Raw genomic sequence first — 25434 nt, 5'->3', positions numbered from 1 at the left:
GTTGGGGTTGGGGGGGGGGGGGGTATTTCACAAAGATAGTTGTAACTTTAGGACTGAACCTAGGACTCTTTAGGAGTTATTAGTCTTAACCCTTTGTATAATCCAGCCCAGTTTAATTCGTAAAGTTGTAGTTCTGAGTATGTGCACATTGCCAGGAACAATGGAGTTACCTGGAAAGTCTGCTGCCACCTAGTGTCCCACATTGACAAATATGTATCATTACTCAGTACCCTCCTTGGGTGAACATAACCCCTTGAAACTACCCCGATTGGAATTCCTTATACCCCAATCCATCCCTTTTCAATTATTGTGAAATCATCACTGGTCCATATCTGGAGATTACTCCAATATTGTGATATAAAACTACCCCAAAATGGAACCCAAAATATATGCTAGTTTTCACAAGAAGCAATTTGTCAACTGCTGAAACCTGGACCCAATTTCATAGAGATGCTATAAGTAGAAAGCAGAAATGAGCAGGACACCAGTCACAATTTGTACATGTGGCAAGGTAGTTTGGCTGGTAACCTTAATCTGGTAAGCATATTTTTTTGTGCTTTAGTACTTTTTGTGCTTAAGCTCCAGAAAATTTTATAAGATCAAAAAGTTTTGCTGAACATTTTTTTTTCTGCTTAGCAAAAGTATGCAGGAAACCAGTCAGAGATATACATCATCATGCGACATGACATTTTGGCTGGTAACCTTATTTTGGCAAGCTTAGTTTTGTTGTTGTGCTTATGAGCTTAGGCTTAAGGCTTTAAACGAAACCGGACCTCAATCAAAGATGTTGCAAAACAGTTAGTTTCTGGTAAGTGTTCATAATGTTTAATAAATAATACTTGTTTACAAAATGTGATGATCATAATAAGTAAACAAAATTATTTTCAGAGCAGACGACAAAACATTTAAAAGGACTCGTATATGCAGCATAGTCATTTATGGATACTCCAAAAAAACAACGGGTCTCACAAAATGACGCGAACGTACATACAGCTTTTGAAAATGGTGTGTTCTGTCCCAACTGCACATTTATAATCGGACAAATATCTGACAAAGTGACTGCACCCCTTTTTATTGATATGCCCCCATAGACACTTTTCTTGTGGCGTTTTTCAAACCTCAGCTTTGGGCTCTGTTATACCTTTGGAGCAATGTATATTCTGTATTAATAATAATAATCAGTTTAATAAAGCGCTTTATCACAGCCTGAAGAGTGTTTGAAAGTGCTTCCAGCATTATAACCCCTGTTCACTGGGCTATATGTTTCATTCCTGAAACCATCTCAGCTCCCTGGGGAGTATACAGTTACTGCGCTCCAAGCTAATCATTCACAAAAACCATCTCTGCCCTCACAGGTACCCATTTTACCCCTGGGTGGAGAGAAGCTTAAGGTCAAGTGTCTTGCTCAAGGACACAAGTGTCGATGACTTAACCACCAGAACTTGAGTCCGAGGTGTGTACAGTGTTTAAAACATCAAACAAAGTCTTAAGCCAGAGACAAAAGCCTCAGCAGAGGTTTGGCAAAAAGCCACTGGGCCCAATTTCATAAAAAGCCTGTAAGCACTTGCTTACCACAGAAAACTCATGCTTAACAAAAATAGCATTGTCTGTTATCCCACTAAGCATTATTTTCTGCTAAACAGCTTTAAGAAATTGAGCCCTGGCCATGTTAACCCCCTTAAGGCCAGGGGCCTGGCCATTAAACTAAAGCATTTTTAGGAACAATTAAATTGGGAGCAATCAAGGTACTGGTAAAATTCCAGGTATCTCTAATCCGCAAAATCATTATTATCATCTGTCCAATAAAAATACATGAAATTATTTATTCATTTAAATAGATGTACATGCGTACAAAATCAGCCAACCAACTCTTAAATTAAGGACAAAACCTTTCAGAAAAAATTCTGTTAAAAAAAATCTGAAATTTGTTTTAATAATTAGACAGTTTTTCACGGGAAAAAAACAATAATGTACCAATAATGTTAAATTATATGACAATGTATGACATTTTGACTGCCACTCCCCGATTGCCACTTTGACGTGCACCAAACTGTTTAATAAATTGGTGCATGTAAAAAGATGGTTTATCTCAAATAGCCGAGAATTTGAACTTCAAACGAAAAACTTGGTAATTACCGGAAAAGATCTTGGAACCAGACGAAGATAGCCATGCCATGATATCAGAGAGTTTAAAACAACCCAAAGATCTGTTTCATGAAATAAATAAGTGCCATTTTGACATAAGAAAACGTCAGGCTATGCAAACAATACACAAGACATTAAGCCAGGAAATGTCCCATGACAGTAAACCGTCCAGGGCCAAAATTTATAAAACTCATATAAGCACAAAAACTTGCTTAGCACAGAAAAGTGTTGCCTACAATAACAGAGAAAGGTTACCAATCAAATTAGCATCAAGTTAAGACTGGTGGCCAACTAAATTTTTTGCTGAGCAAATAAATTGTTTAAGCAGGTTTTTTTCTGCTTAGCAGCTTTATGAAATTTGGCCCTCGACATAGACCCTTGCATTAGACCTCTTGCCAAAAGCCAACAACAGCGCCCTCAGCGACAGTTGCACATACACGCATGCACGTGTACATTGTTTGACCAGCAATGGCCGCCAACGCAAGGGATTCTTAAAATCGGGCCTTATTCTGTAATGCTGTTTTAAAACAATTTGATTAGGCTTGAGAACATTTTAAAAATGGAACAGTCATGACATTTTGGCTAATATGTAGGTCTCGGTTGAATTTCAAAAAAGCAATTCAGCAGAAAATAATGCTCAGAGAAAACACATCAGCTGGACACCACTCCAATAAATGAAACCTTTTTTGACAATTCAGCAGAAAATAATGCTCAGAGAAAACACATCAGCTGGACACCACTCCAATAAATGAAACCTTTTTTGACATTTCTGGGCCACTAAACATGTCGAGCAACAAGCCCATTGGTCTTGTGGATTTTCCCCCAATTTCGAGTCCTGCTTTAACCCCATCTTCGCCCTGCTGTAACCTTCACCCTAATACTCTTTTTTTGGATTATCTTAAAGCAGAGGTGGCTTGCCACTTAAAACTCAAGGGGAAGGGAGATTGGATAGGGGAAACCGGAAGGGGGACACACACAAATACAAATAAGGAAACACGGGGCGATGTCATCATACTTTGAGACACCTTTCAAAATATTGGCTACCGACGTACCCTCCTCGCATCGACTTGAAGACGTTCTGTTCGAAGAGTCGTCTGTTGTTCTGGAGGACCTCTGCAGCTTCTTTGTTAAGGGGATCATCGGGGTTGGGTTCCTAAAATACAACAAATATGAAAATGTTTCAAAAGCATCTTTTGGTATCGATTAGAAACAATAGATTGAGGACCTACTATAAAGTTATACCTCCTACTTATTCATCTGTTTAATAATACTAATAGTGATAATAGTGGCTTGCTATAAAGTGCTAATATCTGCTACGATACTCAGTGATGCTCAAGGCGCTACAACATTCAGTATTTTACTGCAAGATATGTGGGACTTTGTTTGAACTATGAGACCTACTCCTTTTACATAGCACCATGCTAAGGTTTACAAGGTGCTACATGGGACCACTGACTTAACGTCCCATCTGAAGGATCATGGATAAGTGTCTTGCTTTTAATGACACAAGTGTCACAGCTGGTGATTTGAACCCACACTCTGCTGATCAGAAACACCATAACTTGAATCTGGTGCTCTTAACCGCTAGACTGATTTGTATTGAGCACTGTATATTCAGTGCTTTCCCTTGTACTGAGTATACAGTGCTCAATGCACATTGATGTACGGGTAAAAACCAAATTATATTCATTGTTTGTGATGTTCAGATTCTTCTTCCATGCTTACCAAAAAGAGAAATTGCAAGCCATATATGATTGAGTTTATCGTCAGAACAGGTTTCCAGTCTTCTCTGTCGGGAAAAGGAGAAACAAGAAGTGGAATATTAGGTCAAACTCATTTTGCGATGCGCAGTGCCATGAAACTTGGCACTGATCATAAACGTGTATAAAAGTACCTCAAAATTACAACAGAACTATAAATATCATTAGAAATAATGACAACAAAACTAAGAATGCATTGTACACATTGAATCATAACAACACGATAATTCACTAGAAATAATGACAACAAAACTAAGAATGCATTGTACAAATTGTATCATAGCAAACACGCTAATTATACTATAGCATTATATAAACATATCTAGGCCTGCCAAATACAACACAATTCACCAGTTGCTAGAGGTTGTGAGGAAATGGGGGAAAGGGAAAGAAACTGGGTAAAATCATTAGGTAATATTATAATCTAAAACCCTTATGAGGGTAGCCCACCATTTTGGGACCCCTTATTAATTATATAAAAAGTACCTCAAAATAACATGAGAATTATGAACATCATTAGCAAAAGTAAAAATATCTTTTAATAACAACACCCATATAAAAACAAACATGTATTTTAAGCATAAGTATTTCCTCGCTAAGCCTGCCAAGTTATACACACAACAAAATACCAATGCAACAGTTAGTAGAGGTTGTCATTTATTTCATTGAGCAATCAACTCAAATACCGCACTTTGTTGCATTGTGTCACAATTAGAAGCTTACATGGCTCCTACAGTACAGCCAAAAGTCATTAATGGTTTATTCCATAACAAACAAACAATAATAATAACTGTTTATTCTTATACAGTGCTCATATAGTGATGCTCAAGGCGCTTCAACAACCAGGAACACCAGGATGAAAAAATTCCAAAGGGGCGAACAAAGGTCAAATTACACAGGAAAATATACATGGATGCAAAATGTAAAAAGGTGACAGATTTACACAATTACAAAGATGGCAATATCAATAACACATTAATACAACATGAAACTTCATGCACATTGAACACAATTCAACAGGGAAAAATTTCATGGCTGAAAGGAAAAATGTATTCTGATCCCTTAAATTAGAATGAGAAGAACTGTCAATATGTGAGCAGGGAACCCAACAAAGAGGGCAATACAATCATAAACTTGTATAATGCAGAATATGCAATAACTGATGACCGTAAAACACTTTAATTTTAGGCCATGTCCGAAATGGGCGACTTCGGCTACAGCTACGGCTAGATCAGCGCGTTTGCCAGTGTTAAAGAACAGGCAGACACGCGCTAAGCCATAGTCGCTGTTTGGGACACGGCCTTGAAGTCACTGATTGGCTTCGTGCATTCAGCTCTCCTAGATAAAATCTGGCAGAAGCATGATACAAGTCTATTTCTTACCTTAATATATTTAAACAGACATTTCCTTCGAGGTCAATGTTGGGATGGTAGACCATTGTTTCACATTTGACCTTTGGTGCGTCGTGAGGGTAACCCTGGCCAATCTGCGATGGGAAAGAATTATAAGGAAAACTTAAACTCATTTCATGAAAATCTTGGTAATTACTAAAAAGACATACCTGCATAAAAACTTACTTGGTAATGAGCAACAGAGAGCTGTTGATAGTATAAAACATTGTGAGAAACTACCTCCCTCTGAAGTAACATAGCTTTTGAGAAAGAGGTAGTTTATAGTAACTTTGACACAAGGGGAACCCCTCCATCAGAGTGCATTACAAGTTGAACTTACCTTAAAACTGAAATAGAACCTCCCATTTTTGTAGAAACCCTGAAATTGGGAAACATTCAAAACAAGTTGTGAGGAAATGAAAAGGAGGCAAAAGAAGAGAATTCAAACAACCATTTAACCTTAACTCACTTGAGTAGTTTCTAATAAACGAAAAAAAAAACATGCTCACTCTAACAAACTCACAACACCATTTAATTTAACACATAAGCTGTTGAACTCTGGTAATGGTGGTATACCAGGGTCCAATTTCATAGCCCTGCTAAGCATGATAATTTGCTTAGCATAAAATTTCTTCCCTGATGAAAACAGGATTACCAACCAAATTTCCATATGTTGCATTGGTTGTTACTGGTACTCAGCCGTTGTTCGCTTAAATCCTGAAAATCACGTTGAAATTTGGTTGGAAATCCTGTTCTTATCAAGGCAAAAATTTCATGCTAAGCAAATGTTTGTGCTTAGCAGCTCTATGAAATTAGTCCCTGATCTTATGTAAAGCATAGAGTCAATTTACTAGAGTCAGTCCTACACATAGGTCCAGCACCATACAATTCAATAACTCAACAGCCAAATATTGGACTTTAACCAGGGTTTGGGTTGATTAGTGAGGAGTTACCCAACAACTTTACCTCGTCTGGTGTGATAACAAGTTTAAAGTTGAGTATGTCGTCAGGATCGGGGTATTCTATCTGGCAGGTTTTCGGTAGGTTTAGTTCACTTATATCTGGAAAAAAAGGTCAACATCAAAAGTCCTGATTAGAAGAAAGCAAGTAAGACAAATCAGACTGGATTATAATCAGAAAAATATCCGTATCCTGCCACCAGTTTTTTCATTAAATATGAAATTTGTATCTAATTTACTCAAATGAGTTGTTCCTTTTGGTAGAAGTGGTGGCAGGATACGGTAAATCTTTCTGGATTATCTGTCAGGGTGACTCATGATTGACTGTTTGATTTTAGTACTGACGACATGACTGAAAAAATGTAATGCACACTTACAAACAATAAATATAGAAAAACCAAAACAAAGAACGAAAATTGTATTGTATTTAGTATTTTCAGTAACTTCAAAATGGATCAGGTTAAAAAAAGTGGCAGGAGACACTAAACACCAACATCAATGAAAATCAGAATGCATGTATTGATGCTTGATGGATTTCAGATTCAGAATGTTATCGTTAAATAAATTGAATATTATAAATCAAAGAAATTATTATTTAATCATCAATAACAAAATACTAAAATTAGGCCTATATAAGCTAGCGATATAAAAAATTATTCAAATTATAATCAAATGATACGAATCAAAGAAGAGTAAGTGCCAATAAAAACACAAAAACAATTTAAAAAGTTAACTGAATCCAACACATCCATGCAGATCATATAGGAAAAGACAACAACAAATGGAATGCAACACTTTATTTACAATTTTAAAAAGAAAATAAAAGTTCATGAAATGTTCTTCCCATTCCAATCCAACTTCCAATCCAAGTTCCTGCAGAAGGATTTTATGAATATTTATTTTCTAGGTTTGTTCGTCTTTAGGTTTAGATGTTAACAACCCACAACGCCTAAAACAAATCCCAATACTTTGCACATTAGTCATAGTTTCACGTCATAAATAAACACAAAATGTCAACATTTCTCGTTTTATGTCAAACACTAATTTGTACACTACGTTTACGTTAATTCACCTTTCATGCATCGTAACTGTGCTGCGGAGGCTCTTTTCTGGTTAACTCCTGATTTTTTTCCGGCCGCCTCGCCGTCCCTTTTCTCCTGTTTTAAGGAAAATAACTTAAGCATTGTGCATTTGTGTTGATCTGGGATCCTCCCTCTATCAGTAGAACTAAAAATTGCCCATTCAGTTTAGAGAAAATGATAATTTTAACCGATGTTCTGTTACGGATCTGTGAGGAATTTCGACAGTCTGCGTTTTTTCTCTAATCATGGCGACCTCTATGTCATAGCCTCGTTATGAGACGGGCGAGTCCATTTTTGTGGACGGAGACATTAATTATAAAAAGAGGGTCAAGCGCGAAAATTGAATTTATTTAAGATGTAGGCCTACATTGTGTGCATGGTTTATTTCTGTTAATGATCTTAGATTAACAAATCGTTGTTATTGTAAAATAATAATAAAGAAAGTGAAATTGCCACCAAAATATTTTCAAAGGGAACATGAGATTATTCCATTATTCAAAACTTTTATCAAAAACTATATGAAGGGAGGGGAAAAGGAATGTTCGCTAATTAAAGAAAAAAAGAACCTCAGATTGGTGGCGTCTCCCCCAGTCCTAAAGTGGAATAGTCCCGAATAAATTTGCATGTTTTTCCTGAATTGAAAACTTACAAAAATTGCATGAATTCACAATAGTATTTCTTAATGGATACTTGTTTATGGCATTTTAGTATCTCCATTTTCCATAAGCAACATGTAAAGGACACAAAACAAAGAAATAATTTTAAAAAAGCAATTGACTGAAAGTAAACATTTTTTATTACCAATAACTCATCAAATCATACAATACATAAATCCCCAATGTGAATTAGCTCAGTATATTTATTATGTTTCTGATGCTAGTTTGAATAAACTTCTCACTAGACATTTTGTCAATTTACTAGCGTTTGTAGGCTTGCCTATTCTACAACACTAAAACCCATGCCATCCATAAGCATGCATATCTGTAATTAGCATATTCTTGGGAAAAGCTGAATTACCCCACTTAGAAACAAGATGTACCAGATGTACATGTATATGGCAATAACTTAACAACAGAAGTTCACAAATGATTAGATCCAGTCAAACAAACAAACACAAATCCTTTCAAAGGCCATTTTTTTCTTTCATTGAATACAATTCAACATTTGTGACCTTTTCCCACACTAAAAAGAGAGATTTCCAAAACAAGAAAAAGAGATTTTAACAAACCTTATATCAGAATTAAAACAAAATGCCTTATGGATACTATTTGTTTCTGTTAGGTTCACAGTTCACGCAAAAACTAATCTGATGCGATTTCCAACGCTAACAGTTACAGGCTGTACTTCAATACTGCTAAGCGAAGAAATTCATGGTTTTTCTTTCAATACTTTTGTTTCTTATGGACGGATGTAATTTTCACTGTTATATTTAATAGAATGCAATGCAGAGATAAATACACGTTACAAAAGTATAAGAAACAAACCTCAAAACTGTTAAAGTTTTCATAATTGATTTTTTTTTATATCAATATAATGCTATAATGCTATTAGTTAGTTGACTCTGGCCTTAAGAACAAACTATAAATAATAGTAAACTTGTGGGTACAGCCATGTAATCAATATCTTTTGAAGGAGTGCAGGCTCACTGAAAAGAGCCAGTTTGGTCTCGATGTTTCGATCAGTATACTCTTCTGGTCTTCAGAAGAAAAGAATACCAGCAGAGAATGTACTATTCGAAATGTGGAGACCAAACTGGTTTTTTTCTGAGCCAACACTCCTTCACAACAGAACTGTTACATGGTTGTTCCCATAAGTTTTTATAGTTTATTCTTATTATTCACAACATGTAAAGCTTCAAACATCCCTAACATAGAATATTAATTTTGGTTTTTACCTATACACCAGGTTTTTACCCAGTGTTCGCACTGTATACTTGGTACTTCCCCGAGCCCTGTGAAAATAAACATCACACGCATATTACTCGGGTGGGATTCAAACCCACGACCCTTGCAGTTCTCGGGCAGTGTCTTACCAACTAGACTACCGAGGTAGCCCGGTAGCTAGAGGCAGTTCGAATCCTATGTTTTAGCAGCGGGTACAAGGGGGAAAGTACTGAGTATACAGTGCTAACACACATCAGTGTATGGGTAAAAAACTAAAATTATTATCCTTTATCCCTGATGCAAATTTAACATCTTATATATCACTAATCTAGCCAGTGGGTCCAGTGGCTGCTTCAAACAAACCCTGGAATTTCCCTGAGGTAGTAGTCTTGAAGTCAAGACGGTAATTGTTAAGCGCAGCGCGGTGTAGCTACGGGTACGGTACACTCACCCTCAATCTCAGTATGTGTGTGCGAGTCGGTCGCCACGCGCTACCTACGACCGTTGCATGTGTATAATCGCACTGTGACTGTTGCATGAACGGCGGACAAATAGGCAGCGCCTAACGACTTGTCATCAAGTCTACTGAGGTAGTGGTAGGCCCTGGTCTTAGTAATGGTTCAAAGACCAAGACCTTGGCATGGATAAATTCAAACAACAGAGAGCGTCACTATCATTGGTTTGATTTCTAGCTTCAGCCGCAAAGAATTCATAATGAAAAGCTCACTCCGACTATGAGATAGTAACGTCTTGAGCCAAGACTACCCTGGTCTTTGTGGACCAAGACTACCTGGTCTTTGCCTTAGTCCCGATTTTTAAAAAAGACAGAATATTTTTAAAAACAGTGATTTTCTCAAATTTAAAGTGCACTACTGCACGGTCAGTGTCATGATAATTGGCAATGAATTGGAAACAGACAAAAAAAAACATAAAAACATTTTTTTTACATGATTATATGTAAACACTGCTACATAAACACATTTTTGGTTTGATAAAAAGTTTAGTACTCATATTTCGTTGTTCATTTTTTCCAATGAATCTCGGGAGTCGAATGAATTGCACCTGTTTCGGATAATTGAAAAGCAAATTTAAACACACTTTTGACATCAACATACAATAACATATTCTTCCATTTGTTAGCTGAATCTTAGAAAGACTTCATTCATGAAGACGCAATAAAAAAAAGTAGACCCTAGGTTAAATCAGGGCGTTGTGATCGATACCTCAACATAGACGAGTCGTTTTTAGCATTGTTAATTTCAATCTCTTTACCATCATCATTCGTATCTGCAGTGAGCGCACAAAAAAATTGGCGTAGCAAAAATTTGGTTATAACCATACACCAGAACAATATACAGTTACCATTGCTGTGACTGGTACTCCGGACATTTCTTGCTTAGCCAAGAAATTTGCTAAGCAGAATTTTCTGCTATACAGCTTTATGAATTTGGGCTCTGGTAAGTAGTGCTTTTTGCTATACCGGCTAGTCAAATGCACAGCTGCCAAGCCCATAGGACTAGGTTTACATAGGACTAGGTTCATAACAAAAAAGTTAGCACAAGGACTTGGCCCAATTTCATAAAGCCTGTATTAAGTAGTGTTTTGTGCTAAGCATGTGTATGAAATTGGGGCATGGAGTCATGTTTTGTAAACCCTATGATACGTCGCGGCGTTGTGATCGATACCTCGTCATAGGACCAGACGAGTCCGTTTCAGCGGACTGCCCATCACCATTTGAGTCAACCTCTTCATCATCTGTTTCTGCAGCGAGCCTCGGATCCTCATCCATGGTAGTCTTTGGTTTCGCTATCGTCCATCGCCAGAAACGAAAGGATACCCGGTGGATACAGAAGTTCCAGACGGTCCAGGTGATGATTGCGATGAGGCCAAGGAGCCAGCCAATGGCGATGTACCGGGGAAACGGCTTCAGGAGGAGAGGGAGGTCGAACTTGATGGCAATTAGAAGCTCAGTGAAGACAATGGCGCTCGTGACCCAAGACTGCTGGCCAAATTGCTTGCAGTCACTGTTCATGAAGAGAATAATAATAATATTGATGGCTTCATAAAAAGTGCGCTTATCCGTCACTCAGTGACGCTTAAGGAACTTCACCGTCAGTATTTACCTGCAAGCTATTATGTGGGGCAACATTGATCTTTGAGACCCACTCCTTTTACATAGAATCATGTTTACAAGGTGCCTAGCGCAATAAGCAGCCAATCAAACCAGGAACTCCTTCTGTTTTCAATAAGTGCAGTGGGTTCTTTCACGTGTGTTCACAACACACTGGACCAACAATTTTATGTCCCATCTGAAGAATTAGGCATTATGGACAGCAAAAGTCACTGCAAGATTATCCAATGAAATCATTGTATTCAATGAAATCACTGGTTGTGTAAAACCAGTACCTGTCTTTATCTTTGCGGATAAAGTCAGGTTATCCTTGCAGATAAGGACAGGGGACCAGCCTAATGGTAGCATGGCTGGTTAAAATCTTGACTTACGGATCACTCATGTATTGGAAGGTTTCTCGGAGCGCACAGGACCCTACAAGGACGTAGAGGACCAGTCGGAGCCAGTTCAGCATGTGAGGAGGCGGAATCCATAGGATGAACTTGAGATAGAATGTGTTCAACTCCGCTAAGAGATACTGTGAAGATCAGGTAAGAAAATTAAGAAGTCAGATAATTGCGGTACCCGCTGCTAAATATAGGATTCAAACTGCGTCAAGCTATTGGGTAATCTCAGAACGGTGGTCTATTTGGTAAGACACTGCTCTAGAAATCCAAAGGTCGTGGGTTTGAATCCCAGCCGAGTAGCATGCAGTGATTTCTTTCATAAAGCTCAGGAAAAGTACTGGTGCTACACACATCGGTGTACATGGGTAAACGCGAAATGATCTTATCTTTATACCGATGCAAATTTCCATCTATTAAATCAGAATACTATTTCATCTAATCACAGTAAGCAAAAGAAATATAACATTTTCCTTTGAGCAGGTAACTTTTCGAGACAGGCAACGTCTCCTAAGCCTTAGATCTCAAGGGTTTTTCTCAGGATCCTCACGTTTGTCTCTTTTTCGTAATGTTTCCCAAGTGCTTTCGGAATGGTGCCAAGCGCTCCAACCACCATGGTACCAAATCCTTTAATGGAGCTTTCTGGTTACGGCGTTCAAAAACTTCCATAATGGTCTCTAAAGAGTTTCCCTTACCATAGATATAATTCCAAGAACAGCGAGCCAACGCGTAATATTAGCAGTGGGTTGCCAGTCAAATCGGGTCCAACTATAAGGAGTGAACTGAAGAACAATTCTCTTTAACTTTCCCCTGTGAAAAATCAAGAAAATTATTGTTTTTGTTATTAATATTATTGATCAACGTATAGCTAATAACTATGAGCAAGTTTGGGTGAGCCACTTGACCAGAGACTGTGATGTAGCTGTCGAATTGGCCATAGTTGACCATGCTCCAGTGCATGGTTCATATAGTCAATCTCCCTGTGCTCTATGGTTTCTGGTTAGTCTAGTCGGTCTTGTCCACACAAAAAGAAGTCAGGTCTCCTTTTGGGTGTAATGAGAATTAGGTTTCAACACTTTTTGTGTAGACTGGGTACTAGACCAAGGTGGCGACAACTACTTACGAATAAGAGGGTATTTTCCACAGACCACTCCATTTGTACTTCTTCATGTTCAGGTAATTGAGAGTTTTCATTCCTAGCCATATACCGGCACCATTGCAGATAATGACATCCAGAACCCACTGTGAAGATAACAATATAGGGGTTAAAGGCAAAATGTACAACGCTGGTTTTTGGGACCGTTGAATGCTATATAAATCTCCATGGTAATGCAAATGCCAGGCTAACTCTACCTTTTTGTAAACAAGTGTGCAAGTAAAAACCTAGTACACCCTAGACCAATGCCAACAGAGCGGTTGTTTCTACTTCAAAATAGCAAGCAACAGTGCTACGCTTTGTTTAACGACCACGGAAATCTCAACCCACATAGTTTTGGCCACGGCCCTACTACACTTATTTTGAGCACGTTCATAACAAGCCAGGGGAGAGAACGCAGCTTCCCGACCTAGGAGATCCCCTCCCGACCAAACCCTGCTCATTGAAATCCTCCCATGTTTGGCCCACAACAATTGGATTGGCCACGCTTTCGGCCACTTTTCCATCATATAGTAGCGGCGTCTGTGTGTTACTGGGGTATTAGGGAAATGGAAAAAGAGCGTGGAGGCTTGTGCCAGGTGGCAAGAAGAGGATAGGTATCAGGCAAGGTAAACTTTCAATTCTTACTCACATGATCCCACCAGCATTCAGCAAAGTTCGGCAGTTGATGCTCCAGAGAGTACTCCAGCACCTCAAACATAATACTGATGACCCAGCACACCCAGTAATCTCTTATCATTAGCATCTGATGAATAATCATGAATGTTCATAAACTCAAAGTAGGTAGGGCCAGAACAAAAAGGGAACCTCCATTTAGTCATGCTTAACACCGATGATTGGAACTTACAATTTCTTATCATTAACATCTGATGAATAAACGTGAATATTCATAAACTCAAAGTAGGTAGGGCCAGAACAAAAGGGAACCTCCATTTAGTCACGCTTAACACCGATGATTTGGACAATTTACAATGTCGTATCATTAACATCTGATATGGTAATCATGAATATTCATATAAGCTCAAAGTAAGCGGAGCCAGAGTAAAAGGGAACCTCCACGACCAAATGCTCAAACTTAGACCCCAAAAGTTGGTTGACAAAACTTACCTTGAAGTACCATCCTAGAAGGTGCCCGATGACAAAAACATCAATTTTGTCCTGGTATGAAATGATATCAGAAAGTATCTTGTCATTGAAATAAGGGAAAATGGAAGGCGAGGCATCAAACTAATTTGCAATTAAAAAAGTTCAGTTCAATTGCCTCAATGCACCAGGTCATTGCCTTGGAGCCCTTTTAATTATTCCAGTAGAATTCTATGTTTCCATCATACAGCAAAAGGGGCAAAAAGGGCAATTGCCTCCATGCCCCTGGATTTTACCTTGTCGCCCTTTGAAATTTGCAGTAGAAATTTGTATCAAAGCTTTGGTTTTGAAAACCACAAATGTGCAGGGTACCGAGGTGGCCAGTTTTGTTTATCTCCCATTCAAATCAAGGTACCCAAACTGAGGCTGGGAGTGTACAATAGTCTGGTCCCTTTCTGTACCGCGAGAATAACTAATCAACTGTATTCAACACACAGGGTACATGACAAAGGTGGATAACTTACCAATAAGTTAACCCATGGGTTATCTGGGTGGCCTTCGGGATCATAAATCTTGCAGTTCTCTGCGTAGGACTGCTCAGGTAGGGGTTTCCCCAATGCTGGGTCCAGGTAACCAATGAGTTTACGAGCATCATCAGCCGTCTAAAGTGAAGGTGGAGGGGGGGGGGGGATAATACAAACAAAAGTTAGGCAATTGCAGAACTGTAATTTAAAAATGTGGGCCCAGGTTTCTAGACTGTTTGTGTATAGGGCCATGCAATAGTTGAATGGCCTTTTGACTGTGTTCTTTCTCTGTGCCTTCTTATCATTAGCTGTGTCTCTGATCAATACACATTGGGCAAATCTTTTTTTAAATCTGTGCTGGGCGGCACAATGTATTTTGCTCAGAGTGCTGGGCAAAAAAGTGTGAGTCCGGGCAGGCTCGCCCAGCACTGCCCATAGAGGCTACAAAACTGACTACAACCGTACCTGGAAGAGCAAGAAGACCAGACACAGTTCGTAGACAACACTCATACAAACGACAAGTCTCCAGAGAGCTGGATGAGGGCGCCGGAAGGGGCCATCTCGTACCTGAGTCATACCAAAGACGCAGAATACCAAGATGCACGCAACAATACCCCTGTAATCAAGAAGTGGTACAGTCCGAACATTTTAACTTAATCTCACTTGAAATATTATAGGATCAACCATTGGTGACTTTGAAGTAAGGTTTAGGAAGGACTGGGTGAAGTCTAAATAAAAGATTGAGGTTAAATGACTAATATAAACACATAGGCCTGCTTTGTTTTTGAAAACAAGGCATTTTCTCTATTGTTAAGGGCACCCTATAGGAAAATGTAAACTTCTACTGGAGCTTTTCAAGGGCACCAAGGCCAGGGCATGGAGGCAATCGCATTTGCTGCCTCTGTGAAGTATGCAGGCCTAAAGGTTCCTTGTAGTAAGGAACTGCCTTCAAGTATAATTCTTACCTTTTAACATTCCATTCCACATCCTTCGTTTGATCTTCAACAATGGAAACATACAGGAGGGATGCAATAAGGCAGATTAGAGCTGTGATGGAGTGGGCACGCCTTCAATCGGAAACAAAAATAACAGGTGTAAAAATTTGGCTCAGTAAAAAGAATTTGCTAAGCAGTTTTGTCTGCTTAACAGCTTTATGAAATTGGGTCCAGCTCCCTCCTATCACTCAGAGGTGGATTTCACAAAGGGGTTATAAAGACTAGTTTTATCTTGAGATAGTACAGTTTACTTGTCCTAACTTAGCACTAGCCTCATGTTTTTAATAACTCCTAGGATTAGTCCTAAATTACGACGTTCTTTGTGAAATCAATCCCAGGCTGTCTAGATCCCCATCCTTGATAAAATCTCATTCATAGAAAATAGATTTGACCCTTTGCACAATGCGAACACACATCCTAGGGGTGCATCTGGCCAGAAATTTCATCTTTGAACATTTTGAAAGGGCAAGGAAATTTTGCACTGAAAGGCATCATTGGAAAATCGTAGTCTATGAGGAACTTTGAAGAGCACCAAGGCCAAGACCGGAGGCAACGAAGACCATGGCTTACTTGCAGTTCCACGCCTGCATTTCTACCATTTTGGGAGTAAATTCCTTCTTCTGCGCAATAAAAATCTGACTCAAAAAATAGCGGACAGGATAAAAGTCTATTTGGATGATCTCACCAAAAATACGTTACAGTACCGTCATCTTCCACATTCGTCAGGAAAGACGCAAACCCTGTCTGTAATGGTTGGTTCCTTTCACTGGTACTCTGGCTCCTGGAAGTCCTAGTCGTCATCTTGTTCTCCACAAACGAGACCAGTGTACACAACTTCAGTCAGTTCTTGGTTGTCATGCAAACTTGTTACCATGGAAATGCTTTTTTCGTTGACGGTTTGTAAAGAGCTGAAATTACAATAACTGTGTGTGAACAAAAGTTTCTATTTGCGCTTTAGTATTTTTAGGCCAATATGAAATAAGAATGATTACACTAGTTTCTGAATGATAGTTTGGCCACACACCAAAAGGTTTCAACATTTACCGAAATTATCTATCTAGTATCAGTCACCGTTCTTGTTGGTCCTGTTAAAGGAACACGTTGCCTTGGATCGGTCGAGTTGGTCTTTGAAAAACGTTCTGTAACCGTTTGTTATAAAATGCATACATGGTTAGAAAGATGTTGTAAAAGTAGAATACAATGAACTACACAAATATGCCTCGAAATTGCGTGGTTTTCTTTTTACCTCGTCGATTAACACGGTTGGCCATTTATGGGAGTAATGGCTGACCGTGTTAGTTCGCGACGTAAAAAAATAAAAGGAAAACCATGCAATATTGAGTGATACTTGTGTCGATCATTATAAATTATATTCTACTTTTAAAATATCTTTCTAATCATATGCATTTCATAACGAATGGTTGCAAACGCTTTGTATAGACCAACTCATCCGATCCAAGGCAACGTGTTCCTTTAAATCAAATTCAAAATTCAAATGAAATCTTGCGTCTTTCTTGACTTTGAAGTTTGATTTGAGTTTTTGTGAGTGGACGATGAGTGTTCAGATTCAGAAGTAACAACATTGTATATCGTACAATATATTATACTATTATTTATTAAATAAAGAATGAAGATGTTCATAATATTATGACATTGTTTTTTTGGGGGGCGGGTCTGATTTTGCCTCCATCCATGATCATGATGATGAGAGATCCAACAACAACCTCAATTCAAATTTTCGGCAAGCAATGCCTACGCAACAGAGACAATGAATAAAATGCTGCAAATTGGGAGGACAGCAAATGAACCTACCTACCCACTGTTCGTTTGAGCATTTACTTCTTAAAAGTTCAAATCTAAGATTGTAAGAGATGTTCTTCATCAAAAATAGCGGCCAATCTCAAAATTTCTGCTGCACAAAATGTGACATGGGGGCGCCCTACAGTTCCAGCGTGTGCAACTCAAAAGTAAACTTAATTAAGTCTTTCTTCATAAAGACACACGCGCGCCTTGATTAGTATACAATATCTCGTATAAAATTTACCACAGAGGACTGGTAAAGTTTAACTAAAATTAAGAACCCCTCTTGGAAAAAGTCAAAGATCCCAGATACGACCCGTCAAAACAATAAAAAGTACAGGCAACCTTTGACCTCACACGATGTGTTTATTTATTGACACTTTTCAACTGCGCTATTTCTGCTGACAAAAACATCAAGTATGCAAGTTGTTTGAAGGTAAAATAAGTAAATTTATTACAGATAATTATCTAGATAGCTGTTCAGTCAGTGAGGATGAATGTCTTCTTGAAACTTGTGTTTTGGGGGACAAGAATTGGCATGTTATTTTGGGGTTGGGTTTGGGATTTTAAATTAAAAATAAAACGGAAAAGTTTCCGTATGGCGCCACCACTTTTTCATTCGATATGAAATAATATATAGTATCTAATTTACCTCAATGAGATATCCCTTTTTGTAAAAATGAGTGAAAAAGTGGTGGCGCCATACGGAAAGTTATCCTTTTATTTATAATAAAACAATGCCAATGGTTCAATAATTTTCACTTTTTGGAATCCACTTTTTGTGTCGTTGAGAGAAAATTAACTTTGGGGGGGTTACGGGTAGGCACCTACTCCTGGAACTATATATTATAGGAAAGTGCTGTGGTGCCCTTTGCATCACATTTTCCTCATAGAAGTGTCCCTTCAAGGGCAAGATGTAACTTCAATGCCCGACAATAGACCGATCCACTAAGCTCCGCCCCATTGCGTATTGACCAATCACAACGCGACGAAGGTCCGACAAATAAGGTCCAACATGCACACATATCTTGGCGCGCACGGCAGAGTTGTGCAGAAAAGCATTGGAGAGCCCCAACACTGCCACATGTTCTTGCTCGCACATGCGTCGTGGGCGGAGCCTACTGGATCGGTCTATTGTGACAGTATTTATTGTATTTATGTGTGGCTATCTTTATCTATCAGAATTTGAGGGTCCTACTACTTGCCGTCAACTCGCCGTCAACTCACTTGCGCCGTCAACTCGCCGTCAACTCCTCCAATATACATTTAAAATCCACAAAAGAAACATAGAACTGTAAAGTATCAGCTCAAAGAGAATTCGCGAAAGTTTTAGGTCATATTTCGCAATAAAAATTGAGTTTTTTTCTCGTGAAAAAAATTATCTCGAAACAGCAAAACCGTCGGCCGCCATCTTGCTTTTTCACATTGATTAGTCTTGGCCCAAGATGTCAATGATTGGTACTTTTTTTTATCAACACAAAGTCGTTTTTGTGAATGAATTTTTACCGAAAACCATGAGAAATATGTAGTTTAGCCCAGACTTAACACTTCCGTGTCCCATTTATAAATTTTTCATGTAAATTTAATGAGTTGACGGCACGAAAATGAGTTGACGGCGAGTTGACGGCAAGTCGGCGAGTTGACGGCAAGTAGTAGGACCGGAATTTGATGTTAATAAAATTAATAGTTCATATGTTTTCTATCTTCAGGAAAATTTGTCGGATCATCACTTTTGTTTCGTCCTAATGTAACCTCCCAATGGTCATATCAGTCAGCATAAAATGGCAACTCATAGAATCCTGAGCCTTCACTTCAACCAAGATCATGGTAAGCTAGGAAAAGAGTTCTCAGTCTTTTTTTTTTAAGGCGAGCATGATCTTACTGACCCTTGGAGTATTCAGAATCCTACTACTGCTAGTTACACTTGGAAGCAGCCTGATTCTGTGAAGCAGTCTAGTTAGACATTTTCTCATCTCCTCAGAGATGAACTCTAAAGTCACCGGTTGTGATATTAAGCCAGGGTTTCGTACAGATCACTTCAATCAAATGGATCAAGAGGGACTGGTTAAAGGCCTGGTCCCACTGCAGCGATAACGAGAACGATAACGACGCAAAGAGAACGCATTCCATTGGTGCACTTGCTCCACGCAGAATACGCACACGCTCATTCAACCAATGGAATGCATTCTCTTTGCGTCGTTATCGCTGCAATGGGACCGGGCCTTAATACTGGAAATTCAACAATGCCCTTCTTTCTGACATTTGTGTCATTTGTTTGTTTTGAAAAACATCGCCAATCCTGGTCAACTTCTTTTTAAAACTTCTTGTTTTTCATAGGTTGTTTTTCATGTGGAATGGAGGGAGGACTACGGATTTATAACACCGAACCTTTAGCTGAGAAATTCAGATTAGGTAAGTACCAACACTCTCAACAGAATTTGAAGAGATTTATCATACTGAAAGTCAGCTTGAACAAACCTATGACAGCTGGAGTTGTCCAATCAAGAGTTTACTGGCCCGATGCTGTTTTAACTGGGGGTCCAGTGAAACGTTTGATTCCCTGTTCATGGACTTTTAACCAAAACAAAGAACCCACCGCTATATGGCTAGATAGCTCTGTTGGTAGACCACAGGCATATATATGCAGAGGTTGCTGGTTCAAATCCCACTTCTGTTAAATGGGAGACTTTCCAACGTTAGGTGGCAGCAGACTTACCGGGTAAATTTCCATTGTTTACGTAGTTCTGAGTCTGCGCATAATTCTGAGAACAATGGATTTAACCGGTAAGTCTGCTGCCACCTATCGTCACAGAAAGTCTCCTATTGTCTTCATTCACCTAAAAAAATTTTTTTTTTCAGATAAAGATGAAATTGGAAGCGTGTCTCAGGTAGAGATGCTGTACAGAACAAATCTCATCGCCATTGTAGGTAAAAATAATTCCTCTATTTCTTCTAGGTCCCCACTTAAAGGAACATTAACGAATTGGTTTTGCTAGCAAAAAAGTTGCTGGCAGTGTAAGCACTTCAAACCTGTAGAATTTTGAGACTAATTGGCCAGCTGGGTCGTGAGAGAAAAGTGAAAAAAAACGATTACAAATTTTGCATTGCATCGATGCCAAACCAAAATGAATTAAACGCTCACTGAGCGATAAGCTCCAAACGCGAAATTAGATTATTTATTTCTCATCAAATATGAAATTTCAGACAGAAATATTTCAAGGAATGTTTTCTCCTATCATCATCATTAGACTGTGTAAGTTTTATGTAAATCTGTGATTTTCATGATTGTTTTTTCTTACCAATTCTGTAACGTTCCTTTAGCCTCTCTCATTCACTAAAAACCTTTTCTCGCCCTCCCACCTTTGCTTTTGTCTTTTGTGTTTCAAACCTCTTGTGGGTAAACCATCCCCCTTCACTCTACCCCCTCCCCTTCGTATCCTTTTTCATTGTTCATTCCTTGCTTCTTTAATTCTTAAATTTTTAGCTCAGAAATACGAGTCATTTTATTTCTCATTTTCATATTGTACTTAATTGTTTTCTTTGAAGGTGGCGGTAGCATGCCAAAGTTTGCCGAAAACACTGTCCTTATTTGGGACGACACTAAGAAGAAATTTGTTCTGGAGTTAACATTTCCGTCGGTCGTACTGGCAGTCCGACTACGAAGGGACAAGTAAGTGTTTCAATTCGAACTGGCTCTAGCTACCAGGCAGTGTCGTTGGTCTGGTTGGTAAGACATCAGGGCCCAATTTCGTGGCTCTCCTTACCATAAGCAAAGAATCGGCTCTTGCGAAAGCAGGGAATTCTGCGCTTATGCCAAGCGTGTTTCACGTTTAGCAGAGATATATGGCTTGTACGTTTGCAAACTCTTTGTTATTGGGCATTCTTCGCTTACACAGCTAAGGCAAACATGTGGTGCTTGCAGAATGGTGATCGTATGTGCTGAACTCAGCGGTAAGATTTAGATGGCAATGGTCCTGGGTTTGAATCCCACACGGGAAAAAATTTACGAACAGTGACCAGAGTATACAGTGCTTACACACGTTGGTGTTGGGGTTAAACCAATGATTTAAAGTGTACACAATAACTATAATAATATGGTTTCTGTTTTCTGTGTTGTTATAATGCTTGAAAAACATTATTTTAGAATATTTGTATTAGAGTTTCTAATTTTGTTTTTTGCAGAATTGTCGTTGTCCTCAGAACCAGAATATTTGTCTATAGCTTCCCACAGAACCCTCAAAAGCTGTTAACGTTTGACACCAGACCGAACCTAAGATGTAAGTTTCATTTATTTCTAATTCCTATAAAATATCATGAGACACCAAGCACCCAACTCTTCCAAAAGCTCATCCCTTAGACTTGTGGACAAGTCGTTGAATTTCTGTCACAGTGATAGTGTGCCGACTCTCTCCATGATTTCTGCGACACTGGTGATATTCTCGCGAGACTGCTGGCCCCCGCGAGACTATTGCTCTTGCACTGTGCAGTCTATGGGGAAGTAGTAGTCTGCAGCCAGCAGCTTCGCGCAAGAGCAGTGATCTTGCGAGAGCAGTGGTTTTGATCGAGGAAACCTGAATCATTATGACACCACCACGACTCGACTATCCCACCACGACAGACCATTAACAACTTGTTCACAAACCTAGCCTGAGTTTGGAGGATGCAGTACCGGGCTGCTTGATACCAAGTAAGTTTAAAGGGAAGGTACACGTTTAGTAAATGTCAAAGACCAGTCTTCTCACTTGGTGTATCCCATCATAACCATAAAATAACAAGCCTGTGAAAATTTGGGCTTAATCGGTCATCAAAGTTGTGAGAAAATGATGAAAGAAAAAACACCCTTGTTGGACGAATTTGTGTAATTTCAGATAAGAATAACAGACTTCTAGCTAGAACTCTTTTTTTATTTTAGTGAGAAATATCAACAGCTCTCCAATGCTCGTTACCAAGTCAGTTTTTAAAGTAATAATATTTTGAGTAATTAGCAAACGTGTACCTTCCCTTTAATGCTGATGCTAACAATTATTTTGAGTAAATTACCAATTGTGTCTATGTGCCTTTAAATATATATATATTTTCCCCCTCTAGGCCTCTGTGAGGTAAGTCCAGGCAACGACAATCAACTCCTGATCTTTCCCGGTCACAAACAAGGCAGCATACAGCTCGCTGATCTAACCAATACGGAACCAGCCACTTCCAGTTCACCGGTAACCATCAACGCACATCAGACAGACATTGCTTGCCTTGCAGTCAACCAGGAAGGAACACTGGTTGCTACAGCCTCAATCAAGGTAATTATAAAGTCACCGGACCAGTAATTGTCAAAGACCAGTATTCTCACTTGGTGTATCCTATGCATAAAATAACATATCTGTGAAAATTTTTGACTCAGTTACTCATCGAAGTTGCAAGAGAATATAATTAAAGAAAAACACAAATTTATGTGCTTTCGGATGCATAATAAAAGCTTCAGGACTGAAGTATTTTATTATTTGGGTGAGAAATTACCTCTTTCTCAAAACCAGATAACATCCCACAAGGAAAACTGACTGGGTAGTTCCTTCCACAAAGGTGATCCCTTGCCTGCCTCTTCTCAGGTTGTATCAGAATACATGTAGCATACCTGTATTGAATCTTTCTCAGCTCCCAAGGGAGTACATAGCCCTGGGCTGCCGTGGCGCTCCAAAGGCTTTTTCAAACCATTATCAACCTCTACTCTCGCAGGTACAAGTTTATACCCCTGGGTGAAGAGAAGCAAATACTGGTATAGTGAACCGGCTTGCTCAAGGACAGAAATGTCATGACCAGGATTCAAACTCACACCCCAAGCTCGGCCTTGAAATCTACAAAAGGCGGGAATGCTTCATTGCAACTATGTTTTGACATACTCCTAAAATTCAATCACCGTTTTAGACCTTTTTATAGTAATAAATCTCACCAATGAACCTCTGTATTTTCCTAGGGAACTCTGATTCGTGTGTTTGACACTCTCAGCCGGAAGTTGCTAATCGAGCTCAGGAGAGGTGCCGATCCAGCAACATTGTACTGGTAAGATAATCATTTCACTGGACCACTTGACCACAGAGTCAAGTAATTGTAGCAAGGTGCCAGAAAACCTCAAAGCCAAACAAGTCTTGCAGTCTAGTGTTTTTCAAAGAGTACAGCAACCTCAAAGCCAGAGACAGGGCCCAAGCTATTGGTGTAAGAACGGCCCTTGGATTCATTCAGGCTTATTTTTTATTTTTGTATTATTTCTGCTCCTACAGTATTAACTTCAGTAATGACTCCGCGTACCTGTGTGCCTCGAGCGACAAAGGAACAGTCCACATATTTGCCTTGAAAGAAACTTCATTAAACCGACGATCAACGTACGTATCCTTCTATTCCTTTCTAGAATCATTAGGTGCGTTTGATTTGCTTCAATGTGTTGACCCGCACTGCTCATTCTGGTGAGCCCCTGACAAGAGCTAATCGAATGATCACTCTCCCTCTTGTGGTGACGTCATGCACCTCGGGCCAGCCGCAATTGACCCATTCCACAAGCAGGGCACTTGGGGCTGACCCGGGTGAGCCCCTGGAATGACGTCAAAGCTATTCAAACATACCAGTGGCAGACCGGGGTCGACCCGGGAAAGCTAATCGAATGCACCCTATATTTAAAGGAATTTTACAGGATTTGGTAAGGATAAAAAAAACACTTCCAAACACACACATTTCTAGTTATTACTCTTGCTTTTCTTTAAAGGTTCTCCAAGATGGGACTCCTGTGTTGGGTTTCACAAAGAACTAGGACTACTCTCTTCTCATGTTTGGACAAGATACTCTTGAGTCTTAACTTACATATGATATAGGACTAGCCTAAAGTTTTACTATCTTGCAGAAGTTCTTTGTGAAATCGACCCCTAGGCCAATAATATGTCAAATCCCTGTGGGGTTTAGCTATTAATTTCACTGTATCTAGTTATTACTCATGCCTTTCTTTAAAAGTTTCTCAAAGATGGCCAGTATGTTGAATCCCAGTGGGGTGTAGCTAATTTCACTGTGTCATACTCTTTCTGTTCTCCAATATAGGTTTTCTTGGCCAGTTTGTTAAATCCAAAGATTTTTGCTAATTTCACTGTTTCTAGTTATTACTCTTGCTTTTCTTTAAAGGTTCTCCAAGCCAGGGATTTCTTGGCCAGTATGTTGAATCCCAGTGGGGTTTAGCTAATTTCACTGTGTCATAAATCCCACGATTTTTGCTAATTTCACTGACACTGTTTCTAGTTTAATATTACTCTTGCTTTTCTTTAAAGGTTCTCCAAGATGGGTTTTCTTGGCCAGTATGTTGAATCCCAGTGGGGTTTAGCTAATTTCACTGTTCCAGCGGAGTGTGCTTGTGCATGCGCCTTTGGACCACAGACGTCTGTTATTGCCGTCTGCGTAGACGGAACGTTCCACAAATATGTCTTCTCGCCGGAGGGTAACTGCAATCGGGAGTCGTACGATGAGTACCTTGAAATTGGAGATGATGATGAGTTTTAAGAGGACTTCTTCAAAGACACTGGACACTATTGGTAATTGTCAAAGACTAATCTTCTCACTTGGTGTATCTCAACATATGCAGAAAATACCAAACCTGTGAAAAGTGGCAAGATTATAACTATGAAAGAAAAAACACCTTTGTCACACGAAGTTGTGTGCTTTCAGATGCTTGATTTTGAGACCTCAAAATCTAATTCTGAGGTCAAAATCGTGGAAAATTACTTCTTTCTTGAAAACTATGTCACTTCAGAGGGAGCCGTTTCTCACAATGTTTTATACCATCAACCTCTCCCCATTACTCGTTAACAAGAAAGGTTTTATGCTAATAATTATTTTGAGAATTACCAATAGTGAATAGTGCCTTTAAGTCTAATAAACACTTGCCCAATGAAATGAAAACGAGACTGAGGCTGTTTCCGAAACTGCGACTTCGGCTACAGCTACAGCTACAAGTAGATCGCTCTTCTGCCTTTTCTTCAACACTGGCAGATGCACTGATTTAGCTGTAGACGAAGTCCTAGCTTTGGACCTGGCCTTAATTCTGAAATAGACACAGTCTGTGTTTTCATTTTCCCGCCGTATTTTTGTCTTGAGGTTGGAGATATTCTGAAAGAATTT

At 39.1% G+C, this 25434-nt stretch overlaps 3 protein-coding genes across 6 annotated transcripts; 1 reads left to right on the top strand and 2 right to left on the bottom strand.

The window, feature by feature from the left end:
• Window positions 1-1405: 1405 nt before the first annotated feature.
• On the bottom strand, window positions 1406-7593 carry LOC117305293 (NEDD8-conjugating enzyme Ubc12-like). Of its 2 annotated transcripts, XR_004520661.1 has the most exons (7): window positions 7328-7593; window positions 6263-6357; window positions 5637-5675; window positions 5288-5391; window positions 3871-3934; window positions 2901-3298; window positions 1406-2826 (listed from the first exon to the last, which is right to left on the bottom strand). XR_004520661.1 is itself a non-coding variant. In XM_033790140.1 (6 exons), exons 1-6 carry the CDS (start codon window positions 7437-7439, stop codon window positions 3155-3157), a joined length of 558 nt encoding a protein of 185 aa, XP_033646031.1. In that variant the 5' UTR covers window positions 7440-7593; the 3' UTR covers window positions 1406-3154. The 2 variants fall into 2 exon arrangements, 1 of the variants encoding a protein (XP_033646031.1); XM_033790140.1 differs by having other exon boundaries at window positions 1406-3298.
• A 1876-nt stretch (window positions 7594-9469) lies between these two features.
• Window positions 9470-17426, bottom strand: LOC117305350 (phosphatidylserine synthase 2-like). 3 transcript variants are annotated; one of them, XM_033790217.1, is made up of 11 exons: window positions 17305-17426; window positions 16178-16400; window positions 15463-15564; window positions 14963-15113; window positions 14498-14635; window positions 13998-14048; window positions 13522-13635; window positions 12858-12976; window positions 12430-12544; window positions 11723-11868; window positions 9470-11244 (listed from the first exon to the last, which is right to left on the bottom strand). In XM_033790217.1, the coding sequence occupies exons 2-11, from the start codon at window positions 16291-16293 to the stop codon at window positions 10875-10877; spliced, it is 1422 nt and encodes a 473-aa protein (XP_033646108.1). In that variant the 5' UTR covers window positions 16294-16400; window positions 17305-17426; the 3' UTR covers window positions 9470-10874. The 3 variants fall into 3 exon arrangements, with proteins under 3 accessions (XP_033646108.1, XP_033646109.1, XP_033646110.1); XM_033790218.1 differs by having other exon boundaries at window positions 17309-17426; XM_033790219.1 differs by lacking the exon at window positions 17305-17426 and having other exon boundaries at window positions 16197-16273.
• A 221-nt stretch (window positions 17427-17647) lies between these two features.
• LOC117305206 (WD repeat domain phosphoinositide-interacting protein 4-like) lies at window positions 17648-24898 on the top strand. Its single transcript, XM_033790023.1, has 10 exons — window positions 17648-17728; window positions 19002-19119; window positions 19630-19704; window positions 20152-20220; window positions 20839-20962; window positions 21475-21569; window positions 22381-22583; window positions 23255-23340; window positions 23559-23660; window positions 24588-24898. The coding sequence occupies exons 2-10, from the start codon at window positions 19074-19076 to the stop codon at window positions 24814-24816; spliced, it is 1029 nt and encodes a 342-aa protein (XP_033645914.1). The 5' UTR covers window positions 17648-17728; window positions 19002-19073; the 3' UTR covers window positions 24817-24898.
• Window positions 24899-25434: the final 536 nt, after the last annotated feature.

Source organism: Asterias rubens, chromosome 22 (genome assembly GCF_902459465.1).
Source record: "Asterias rubens chromosome 22, eAstRub1.3, whole genome shotgun sequence".
In the NCBI taxonomy this organism is placed as follows: domain Eukaryota; kingdom Metazoa; phylum Echinodermata; class Asteroidea; order Forcipulatida; family Asteriidae; genus Asterias; species Asterias rubens.
Note: the sequence above shows the minus strand (reverse complement) of the source record. Positions and strands in the feature narration are given on the sequence as shown.

Coding starts and splice junctions, on each gene's coding strand:
- LOC117305293 (XM_033790140.1), bottom strand. CDS start 7,439: ATGCTTAAGTTATTTTCCTTAAAACAGGAGAAAAGGGACGGCGAGGCG. Junction 5,676..6,262: donor TTGTTATCACACCAGACGAG/GTAAAGTTGTTG, acceptor TCCCAATTTCAG/GGTTTCTACAAAAATGGGAG. Junction 3,935..5,287: donor GTCTGTTTAAATATATTAAG/GTAAGAAATAGA, acceptor TTTTCCCGACAG/AGAAGACTGGAAACCTGTTC.
- LOC117305206 (XM_033790023.1), top strand. CDS start 19,074: ATGGCAACTCATAGAATCCTGAGCCTTCACTTCAACCAAGATCATG. Junction 22,584..23,254: donor TTGCTACAGCCTCAATCAAG/GTAATTATAAAG, acceptor GTATTTTCCTAG/GGAACTCTGATTCGTGTGTT. Junction 23,341..23,558: donor GATCCAGCAACATTGTACTG/GTAAGATAATCA, acceptor CTGCTCCTACAG/TATTAACTTCAGTAATGACT.
- LOC117305350 (XM_033790217.1), bottom strand. CDS start 16,293: ATGACGACTAGGACTTCCAGGAGCCAGAGTACCAGTGAAAGGAACCAA. Junction 15,114..15,462: donor GTGGAATGGAATGTTAAAAG/GTAAGAATTATA, acceptor TCTTGATTACAG/GGGTATTGTTGCGTGCATCT. Junction 14,636..14,962: donor TGGTCTTCTTGCTCTTCCAG/GTACGGTTGTAG, acceptor CCTTCACTTTAG/ACGGCTGATGATGCTCGTAA.